The sequence below is a fragment of the Cheilinus undulatus genome, linkage group 3 (genome assembly GCF_018320785.1).
Source record: "Cheilinus undulatus linkage group 3, ASM1832078v1, whole genome shotgun sequence".
Lineage (NCBI taxonomy): Eukaryota > Metazoa > Chordata > Actinopteri > Labriformes > Labridae > Cheilinus > Cheilinus undulatus.
In genome coordinates this window covers 675813-687190 of record NC_054867.1, presented here as the reverse complement: position 1 = coordinate 687190, position 11378 = coordinate 675813, and the positions used below count along the sequence as shown (strand labels likewise).

The following is an 11378-nucleotide window of genomic DNA, read 5'->3' as shown; positions in this document are numbered from 1 at the left end:
ACACAAACATGGCCGCCTTCATGGCTGAGCAGTGTCTCCACACATTAAACAGCATTTTTACTACATTTATGAAAAACAGACTTTTTCCTGGTTTAGTGAGTTTGTTCTGTGAACGTGAGGGAGTGTAAACCAGTGACTTTAGTCTAATCTTTAAAAGAAGACGCACACCTACATGAGATCAAGCCAAGACAAAACCACTGGAGCTGTTCTTTCATTTACGCCTGGTTTTTATGAGCCAGTCCTTCAAAATACTAAAATAAGTTTAGGAAATCTTTTTAAAATCATCATATAAACATGTCATTATGAACACATATTACCATCTATAGCAGTAAAGTTACTGAGATTCTGTCTTCCTTGGTGGTTAATGGGCTCTACAACAACATTCAACGACTAGGAAAATGTTTTTAAATTAGGGCTGAAGAGTGAATTACATAGGATATAAATACACTGATTTTGTTTCTGAGGGACCCCCGGCCCCAACACCAAGGTCCAAGCCCCTCAGAGGCCCTCAGATGTCTTCACAACAAATCTGAGGTTTCAACAGATTTCATAGATGTAAACCATTTCACCGGCTGACTGCAAAAACCTGAATACTGTCATTAGAGAGAGCGGCCATTAAAACACAGCTACAGAGGAAGTAACTGGAGAAAACGACACAAATGTCTTCATCCTTTAACAATAATTACACCTGACCTGTAATCAGACTGAGATGCTGTGTCAGCAAACGCCTCCAGTTGGTCTTCTTTGGTCAACTTTAAGTTTTTTACAGAGAAACCTGGTGGTGTCAGAGAAACAGAGAACGTTAGCCTAGCCTAGCACAACCACCAGGCTCTGGGGGAACATGCTAGCTCTGCCAGCAAAGGTTTGACTTTCCTCCAGAGGAAACTAAAAATCAGTTTTTAAAAGCGTTTAGAATTTTATGTGACGCAGCGACACTGCCCAGCCTGAAGACTAAGCCTGAAAAACACATCGGGAACAAGAACATCATTTAGAGTCAAAAAGGCTTCATGCAGAACAAAAACCCAAATAACAAAAACTCATAAAAAACAAAGGTGACAGAGAAAAACAGCCGAGAATTATAAAAATAAGGTGGAGGAGTATTCTGCTGGTTAGACTTCAGCATTACTGATGCATACACACTTCTACTTTTACATACAAGATATAGATTTTTTAATAACACTTTGGTTTAGTTTAAAACAAACTATCATAAGCTGTATAATACAGAGACCACATCTCAATCTTTTAAAAAATGTTAAATTAATCAAATAAAAAAACAACTGAATTTGTTTTTCCATCAGTGAAACAGCAGATGAGGAAAATAACATCAACAGACTTCATTTCAGTTTAACTGTACAGTATGTACATGCTGGGGCAGACGGTGATGTCACACGGAGACAGACGTCTGATTGGACGACTCGTCAACCAATCGGAGGGCAGCAGGATAGATGTTGGAGTTTAGTTACGAAGTGGGACAAGCCACTGAGTTTGCTGGCAGTTTGGCTTTAAATGTTTATTTTAGAGTTTTATTACTGAGGAAACATTCGCTCAAAGCTCTGATATTCACAAAATAAAGTTTAAAAAATTAATAACTTATTCATGGGTGTAATATTAAGGGAAAATATTCATATTTAAGTTAAAATATACCAAAATGGAATATGAATCTCTGCAAGAAAGCAGCAAGACTGGACATCAAACCAAACCAGGTTCTGATATTTAGAATTGAGAAAAAACTGCAGAGAAAGCAATGTTAGTCTACACTGTACATCATCCTGGGCCTTCTCCTCCATGAGTGAGGGAGTCTGGGCAGATTATCGTCCAAATCCTGTCTCTAAGTGCCTGCTATCACTACCTTACTGTTACTGCCCCCTGTAACGTGGTAAATATGGTACATTTATCTTTATGATGAATCCTGGGGCTGTGAAAACACTGACGAGAACAGAAATCTACAGAACGTGGACGACTTCATCAAAGTGGAGATTTCTGTTCTCTTCAAGACTTTCTTCATCCTCCATGAATCCTGGAAGATTAACATTTATAATCTGAGTTCATCTCAGAATACTGGAGTTAACAGCAATTACACAATTTCTGCATTTAAACTGTTTTGTCATTTTGGATTGTCTACTGTCGCAGACTAAGGGAAAGGGTATTCCTGTGCAGATACAGACCGGATCCAGAAGTAGGTCTAAGACTACAAACATGGAAAAGGGAAGAAAGTCAGAGGACCAGTGAAAAAGGTCTCTAAAATGTCTCAGTTTAAAAAAAGAAATCATGATTAGTCATAATTCAAAAAACAGTGGCTGCAGACATCAGACATCCAGAAACGTCTGTAATCTTCTTAATCTGCGATCTCTGAGAGGCGATCCTGTCCTCACGTCTGTCGTCTGCCATCTTTACCGACATTAGCTTTTCCTTAAACCTGCACTCCACAAGGTAAAGGTACTAAAGAAACAAAGGTTTCATTTTCTTGGATTAATTTCACATATCAACAGAGAAAAGCTGTTTGAAAAATGCCGACATATTCCAGTTTGTGCTTACAGTCGATGGGAGAAACACGCCAAGCATTTTAGGAACACACGACCAGAACACATCAGCATTTTTAAACAAACGTTCTCTCTCAAATGTGACATTTATCCATGAAAACGACATGTGGGTGTACTGTTTGGTCCCTTATGGAGTACGGGAGTTAGCACTGCTGTCTCATCCTAGTAGAGTTCTTGTTCCAGTCAGGGCGTTTCTGTGGCGTTCACATCTTCCTCCTGTGCATGAGTGGTTTCTCTCTGGTAATCCAGCCACCAACAAAAACATGTTTGTTAGGTTAACTGGTGACTCTAAATTGCCCGTAGGTGTGAGTGTGAGGGTGCCTGGTTGTCCGTCTCTGTATGTAGCCCTCTGATTGACTGGCGACCAATCAAGAGTGTACCCCGCCTCTCAGCCAATGACGGCTCCCCTGTGTGAGATAAGCAGTGTAGAAAACAGACGGATGGACCTTATGGAGCTCAGGTTTACTGAAATACACCTCAATGCAAAAATCACAAAGACAGCAATGAGCATGTAGATGTCTGACGGCTGCAGCCCTTACAAACGTCCCCCTACACCAGGCTAGTGGAGCGTCCTGGACACATCCATGACTACGCCACACTACAACAGCGTGAAACTACAGTCAGGTAGTCTAAACTCCAAAACTCAATCTCCAACAGCGCCACCTGCTGCCGAACACTAATCCTATAAACTCCATCACTGCTGATTTAACTTCCTGTGTACTTAAAACACAACAGGAAGTATGAGCGCATCATCGCTGAGACGTCTGTCTTCGTAGACCACCCTGAATCCCAGTTTGACTCCGCCTCCTTCTCTTAGTAAATATGAACATACTGTGAAGGCTCCGCCTCCTCCCTCCCGTGAAATTCTCAGTTTCCCACAATCCATCTCTGACCGATGAAGTTTCTTCTTCTGAAAGGCCACAGCTTACTGAGGAGGCGGGGCCTAAAGAGGGGCATGCACTAATAGAGCTCAACTGTCCACTTGTTTGGCAGCTCTGGTTCTGGAAGCAACTTTCCTTGTTCAAATCCACCAATGAGATTCAAGAAAATATTTTTATTAATAACTAAACCTGGAAAAAAGGTAGAAAGCTACCCAGATACTCAGGATTTACATTTTAGACTCAGGGCAAAAATAGGGGTGGAAAATGGTGAAAATGTTACTGTACAACTCTGAGTACTTCTAAGTATTATTTCTACAGAGAAGGGACTACAAATAAGATAGCAGTTTAATATTTATCTTATAGAGAGGACACTGCCTCCATCATTAATACCAATGCAACTGTTACTACCATTAAATAAAGCTGAACTATGTCCCATCATGGTCACAAATGCAGCTGCCACCATAACCCACTGTGAGATAGGGTTGGTGCCACTTTTTAACCATGGTTTCTCCCTCATTAGGTAATAACCCTGCATGTTTATGGAGCACTAAAGAAACCTGATCCAATACTGGTTTAACTGAGAGGAGTTCAGAAGCACTACTTCTGAACTAAGCATGACAGGCTGACAGCTAAACCACCGTACTACAGGAAGTAAACAGGAAGTGATGGTAGAGATAGAGGGACACAGCAGCTAAACAGACTAGCCTGGACTCAAGAGGGGTCTGACAGCAGATCAACATCTCTGACAGACCGTTCATCTGAGACACCGTCACTCTCAGAATGAGGGCGCACTCACACTAGGCCATCCGTACCGTGTCTGGGCCCGTTTCAGCCTAAAGTCTGCTAAGTTTGGCGGGTGTGAGTGCAATCGTTCCGTGCTTCAGAGGCACGCTTCGCAACCACAGCGCGGAAGGAGTAGGTGGGCCTAGGCAGGATGCAAAAGAAGGGGCACAAGCACGGGAAGTAACAAGAGGACCCGCCTCAGAGCACAGAGAGCGCAGCAGCTGCATGCTAGAGACAGCAGGATTATTTCTGGAAAGAGAGAGAGAGAACTATTTTGTCTCACTGAATTTCAACAAGTTACAAGGACTTAAGAGCTGAAGAATTTAACTTCACACAGCTTTACTACGACCTCGTTCTAACGGATCCCAGTCCTGTCCACATTTCTGACCAGTTTCGAGCAAAGTCAGGCTTTAACCACTGTGAGAGGATTTTTGGTTATTGAAATGAAACTTCTTTTCTTAATTTAGCTACAAACAGCAGCTCACAGGATAACAAACACCTTTCATCCTCCATGCGTAAAGGAGAGTGCCAAATACGCGGACAAGTGTGAGCCGGGGTTAATGATAGTTTTTTAATGAAAAACTATCATCCACTGAAATAATTTACCTCTAATTCTATTTCATGAAGTGAAAGTGGGATCTTGGTCGCTGACGTTTGGCTGGAACATCGTTTATTAATCCTGATCTGGACACAGGCTGTCCTGTTACATGAGAGCTTGTTTGGTGAAGCACTGAAAGGCATCCAAACGCAGAGAGATGCACAGTTCATGGCGTGTAAAAGAATTCCACGGGGATTCAGACAGTATAAGGACACGCAGAGGAGCGGCTGTAGGGGCTCATACGAGGTAAAAAGTCCTGGTTTCATTCATCAGAAGTGCCCAGAACTCTGATCAGGCTCCAGAATATGGGTTTACATGTGAGCAATAATTCTCCGCTATGAATCTCTCTCTCTCTCGGTTTAGAGGTACAAACAAGAACGCCGGCTCGCCCTAGTGTTAGCTAACATGGCTACGCTAGCTATCTAATGAACAGTACTATTTAAGTTAGCTTTCACAATGTAAAGTTTTAGCAATATGAACGTTAGCAATCTGAGCTAAAGCTAACAAAGTTACGTAGACAATGTACTTACTTAGCTTACACGGCTTAGCTTTAGCTATGTTAGCTACACAACTACATAGCTCAATTATCTATGTAGCTTCCACAGTTAACAAAGAGACATAAGCTACGCTTAGCCATCAGAGTGTTTTCATGGTGGACGAGCCTTTGTCATGTACCGGACTGTTCACTCTGCTTTACCCAAGCTTTGATCAGGTCAGATTTTACCTTTTACTATCCAAACCAACTCTTAAGATAATCCTACACAGAAGTTTAAGCTGATTTTCCTTCTAAAGTTTCAGCGTGTGTTTCCTATCTGACAGACGGCGTCTCAGATGAACAACCAGGCGGCTCAGTTTGGTGACTGAAAGCTTTTTTTTTTTTTTAAACAGACGACAGCTTCTTTACCAGATTTATGGTCACTGAAAACAACTTTAAACTTGAGCAGAAGCTGCCAGCCAAAGTTTACCGCCCTATCTCGCCGTGGTAGCTCATGGTTAGTCTACCGTGGATGGTTGTGACATCATGGCGAATCATCAAAACTGCCATGGAGAAAACAGGAGGTGTTTTCACTTCCAGAACCAAACGGTTGAGCTCTATTCTGTCTATCCAAACAAAGAAAGACGAGTCAAATAGAAACGATAGCTGCCATATCAACCAATCACCAAGCCCTGTTGGTGTGGGGACCAATCAGAAGTCTAGTGACATCACAGATGACATCACAGGTGAGTTAAGAAGTTTTTATTGCTGGAGCGCCAACATTCCTCTGCATGCTGATTTACTTCATCCAGCTGTTGGCCTCTTTGCTTGTTGCTAGGCAACAGCAGCAGCGCCACATACCTGAATCAGCTGCAGGTGAAACAAAGCTCCAGATGCTGTGATGTCAGAGCTTCGACCAATCAGAGGAGCCGATGTGAAGGAGGAGGAGCCAGGATGAGGGGAGACTGTGAAAATGTAGACGACATAAATCACGCAATCAAGTTTAAAAGGATCGCTCTGGTCCCGCCCCTCCTGGCTGCAATGGCAGAACAGCATTGTGGGTATACTGACAGATGCTGCAGGTGTGCTACAGGCGCTGGTGAGGGACATTTGGACAGACGAGACAACAATCAGAAAACTAACGCTTTAAAATAGAGACACTTCCTTAAACAACGCTGAATATGTGAAGGGCGTGGTCACAACGTAAGCCGCGCTCCTTCTACACAGCCGCCGTCTTGTCTCGAGGACTGCTGCTGCTACTGCTGCTGCTACTGCTGCTGTTGTTGCCGTTGTTGTTGTTGTTGTTGTTGTCATGGACACCCGGTGAAATCACCCCACTCGGCGTCCTATCAGCTGCCTTGGGGGTGGAGTCCTTGTCACCAGACGCAGGATGGGCGGGGCCAGGAGAGGACATGGAGGAGGTGCGGGACGGCGAGGGGCGATATGCAGAGGTCAACTCAGCTAAACGCTCCGGAGTCGGGCCCCACTTCGCAAAACCAGCGTCGTTCTGAAGGAAGAGCACTGCGGTACCGTGGACCGCCCGGTAGTACATCTCCTCCCTGAAAACAGACAGGCTGGTTAATGGAGGACTGAGTATGGAGTCAGAACGGTTACAAAACTCAGGAGCATACTGTAGCATTCTAACAGCAGGACTCAGAATATGGTCATTAAAAACAAGAGTTTATCCAGATGTCCAGGATATCCAAACAGCTGTTATCTGAAATTATACTAAAACTGTCTCCCAGGTTATAAACGGGGTTTTCTGCTCATGGTGTCTTTTAGGAGATTCGTAGCATACATCACCTCTTGCAGATGTGCTGACTCCCAGAGCGGTACTCGTGTTCGTAGGCGGGGACGCTCAGCTGGTGACGGAGAAACCGACTTCCCTCCATGCGGGTCAGAGCCGGGGTGGGGGGGTCACGCCACTCAGGGACAAAGACGATGAAGGAGAGCGGCTCAGAGGATTTTTCTAGAAGTTCCTGAGAAACACAAACAAACACATATGATGACCTAGGCTTACTGCTGCGAGGACACAAAGCAGCTTTGTGGGCTCCATTAGCTCTGTTAGAAAGCTGAGTGTTCAGGTCATTTTGGGGATCTTACCAGCGTGCCTTTTTACTTTTTTAACAGCAATGTTCTAGTCTGGCCACAAATTCTCAGTGGGATTTAGTCTGGACTGACTGGGACATTCTAACACACGAATATGCTTCAGTCTAAACCGTTCCATTGTAGCTCTGGCTGTATGTTTAGGGGAGTTGTCTGAATATGCTTCAGTCTAAACCGTTCCATTGTAGCTCTGGCTGTATGTTTAGGGGAGTTGTCTGAATATGCTTCAGTCTAAACCGTTCCACTGTAGCTCTGGCTGTATGTTTAGAGGTGTTGTCTGAATATGCCTCAGTCTAAACCGTTCCATTGTAGCTCTGGCTGTATGTTTAGAGGTGTTGTCTGAATATGCTTCAGTCTAAACCGTTCCATTGTAGCTCTGGCTGTATGTTTAGAGGTGTTGTCTGAATATGCTTCAGTCTAAACCGTTCCATTGTAGCTCTGGCTGTATGTTTAGGGGAGTTGTCTGAATATGCTTCAGTCTAAACCGTTCCATTGTAGCTCTGGCTGTATGTTTAGGGGAGTTGTCTGAATATGCTTCAGTCTAAACCGTTCCATTGTAGCTCTGGCTGTATGTTTAGGGGAGTTGTCTGAATATGCTTCAGTCTAAACCGTTCCATTGTAGCTCTGGCTGTATGTTTAGAGGTGTTGTCTGAATATGCTTCAGTCTAAACCGTTCCATTGTAGCTCTGGCTGTATGTTTAGGGGAGTTGTCTGAATATGCTTCAGTCTAAACCGTTCCATTGTAGCTCTGGCTGTATGTTTAGAGGTGTTGTCTGAATATGCTTCAGTCTAAACCGTTCCATTGTAGCTCTGGCTGTATGTTTAGAGGTGTTGTCTGAATATGCTTCAGTCTAAACCGTTCCATTGTAGCTCTGGCTGTATGTTTAGAGGTGTTGTCTGAATATGCTTCAGTCTAAACCGTTCCATTGTAGCTCTGGCTGTATGTTTAGGGGAGTTGTCTGAATATGCTTCAGTCTACACCGTTCCATTGTAGCTCTGGCTGTATGTTTAGAGGTGTTGTCTGAATATGCTTCAGTCTAAACCGTTCCATTGTAGCTCTGGCTGTATGTTTAGAGGTGTTGTCTGAATATGCTTCAGTCTAAACCGTTCCATTGTAGCTCTGGCTGTATGTTTAGGGGAGTTGTCTGAATATGCTTCAGTCTAAACCGTTCCATTGTAGCTCTGGCTGTATGTTTAGGGGAGTTGTCTGAATATGCTTCAGTCTAAACCGTTCCATTGTAGCTCTGGCTGTATGTTTAGGGGAGTTGTCTGAATATGCTTCAGTCTAAACCGTTCCATTGTAGCTCTGGCTGTATGTTTAGAGGTGTTGTCTGAATATGCTTCAGTCTAAACCGTTCCATTGTAGCTCTGGCTGTATGTTTAGGGGAGTTGTCTGAATATGCTTCAGTCTAAACCGTTCCACTGTAGCTCTGGCTGTATGTTTAGAGGTGTTGTCTGAATATGCCTCAGTCTAAACCGTTCCATTGTAGCTCTGCCTGTATGTTTAGGGGAGTTGTCCTGCTGGAAGGTCAACCTCTGCCCCAGTCTCAAGTCTTTTGCTGACTCTAACAGGTTTTCCTGTATTTGGCTCCATCCATCTTTCCATCAACTCTGACCAGCTTCCCTGTCCCAGCTGAAGAAAAGCATCCCCACAGCATGACGCTGCCACCCCCATGTTTCACGGTGGGGGTGGTGTGTTCAGGGTGATGTGCAGTGTTAGTTTCCCTCCACATATAGCTCCTTGCATGAAATGTCTGGACTGACCTCGAAGTGCGTGACCATGGCGTCCATCAGCTCTTCACAGAAAGGAGGGTTGGCTTCAAATGAGCCGCTGACTGGAGAGAAAGACAGGAACGGCCTAGAACATACAAACACTGTGTCAGTAATGTCACACAGGGTAGAAATGATCCTCTGAACAAACTGTACCCATGGTTTCCTCAGCAGTGATTTTATAATTCTGATCTACTTCATTCTGGCAGTGATCCTGCTCTATAAAACACAGGGTTAACAGATCAATACAACTGCACTTCTGTAGTAGTACAAACTTATCTAAAGGAACAGTCTGTTGAATTTTCATATTGAAATGTCTAAACCAATCCAACATGTACTGAACTAGTGTTTACTTTTTCAGTGATTTCTTACATTACCTCAGATATTTCCAACAGTTTCAGATCAATCTTTCATTTTTACAGTTGTAATGGGACAAACCTAATCATTACAGAGTTATGGTTATGGTTGGTGGTGAATGAGATAAGTCTACGGTTGTATGAGCTTAAAAGAGAAAATCTAACAGTTTCAGGGTTATTGGGAGCCTAAATCAAAAGGCCAGTGAGGTAAACAAGAAAATTTAACTTCTTTGGACGAGGACAGATATTCTGATACCATAACATAATCGAAGTTATAGATGTGTAGGAGTATCTGATCAGACTCTGGCCGGAGAAAATGTGTGCTAAAAACAAGCTGTTCTCAGCTGAGAGGAGGATCATGAGAGCCACATCCATGAAGCCACACTCATTTCCGGGGGGGGGGGGGGGGCATGGTCAGGGGTGGAGTCAGAAAGCTCATCAACATTTAAAGCCACAGGCACAAACAGCTGGTTCTGAGCAGGGCTGAAACAGAGGGGTTTTATAGACATGCAGAAATCAATACTGGAGGGTTTTTACAGAAACAAACTTCACAGGCATGTTTTGGGGACCTCTGAGACCGATATAAACTTGTCTGAAGGGGTAAAATATGTGACCTTTAACTATTAAAACGCCAGGTTTACTAGACAAATCATTTACTTGGAGGCAGTCAGATCTGTCTGCAGATGTTTGTAATGATGTGTTTTTATTGTAGCTGATTTTAACAAATACTTGCTTTTTTCTGTTTCAAGGTTCTGGTGTTTAGCATTTTATTTGTATGACAACCCGTTGTTTGTCTGAAACTATGACTGTGCTGCTGCCTGTCGTAGCCACTCTTGAAAAGAGATTTTAATCTCAATGAGGTTAAATAAAAAATAAAATTAGTTTAAAAAAAGCCAACATGTTTCAACCACGTAGGACAAGTTGGCTATTGAAATGGTTTGGCCATTGTAATAAAGGATTCTACATTTTCAGGGCTGGAGTGACTGGTTTCTATTTTTTATATGGTCAGAAAGTCCTTAGATTTTAGACTTGACTTGTAGTCGAGGCATTTCTTGTATCTGAACTGACTGAATCAGCTTTATTGTGAACTTTTTTGCAAAGTTAAGACCGTCTCAGTCGACTTAATGATCAGTGCAGCGTAACGGCTGTCTCACCCTCTGGATCCAAAGAAGCAGTCGATGTCTGGGAAGGCGGAGCTGAACTGTTTGAAGTAGCAGTTGAGTGGCGAGGCGAAGCACTCAAAGGTAACTCCAAACTGCCGGTTCAACGCCTCAAACACTGACACCGGCAGCGCCCCCTGCAGGCCTGTTCCTTCGTTGGCACCGCTGCCAAACATCACCTGGAATCACAACCACACGTTTCATTAACTCAGCAATAAACCAGGTGAGATGTGATGGTCTCTGCTTGGTCGATGGAGAGAAAGCGGACCTGGTATCTCTTTAGGAGGCACCAGACTCTGGACAGGAACTTTTCAAAGCGAGGATCGTCTATACAGCTGTATCGATACAGCAGCTCCTGGAGAGAGAGAGAGAGAGAGAGAGACGGAGTCAGCCCAGTAAAATCCAGGATTTAAGACACCATTTTAGTCTCTTTTTCCAAGTTAACCAGTTGAAACGCTCAGGGCTGGGCTGTCACAGCTGTCATCAAAACCTACAGCACAGAATGAAGCTATGAGAGTGGTTAGTAGTCAAAGGAACTCACAAAAGTCAGACAGGGGTCTGAAGTGGAGAACAGCAGTTATGAAATCCAGGATAATGTGGTAAGGTTAGTCCGTTAAAGCTCTAAATGGACCACACGGCTGCTTCACTTAACCCTGATTCCCACAGTCCACCTCCATAGCGTACTCCGCAGCTAACAGGGCCTTTTCCA

The 11378-nt window shown here is 43.7% G+C and overlaps 1 protein-coding gene across 2 annotated transcripts in view; it reads right to left on the bottom strand.

Annotated features, from left to right (window-relative positions):
• Positions 1-1153: 1153 nt before the first annotated feature.
• Positions 1154-11378, bottom strand: part of pcif1 (phosphorylated CTD interacting factor 1) — a 29589-nt gene continuing 19364 nt past the window's right edge. For both annotated transcript variants that reach the window (XM_041779960.1, XM_041779953.1), the window contains exons 12-16: positions 10938-11024; positions 10664-10848; positions 9148-9241; positions 7081-7256; positions 1154-6836 (exon numbers count right to left, since the gene is read on the bottom strand). In XM_041779960.1, the coding sequence (XP_041635894.1) occupies positions 6497-6836; positions 7081-7256; positions 9148-9241; positions 10664-10848; positions 10938-11024 (882 nt within the window). In that variant the 3' untranslated portion in view covers positions 1154-6496. The remainder of the gene's footprint in view (positions 6837-7080; positions 7257-9147; positions 9242-10663; positions 10849-10937; positions 11025-11378) is intronic.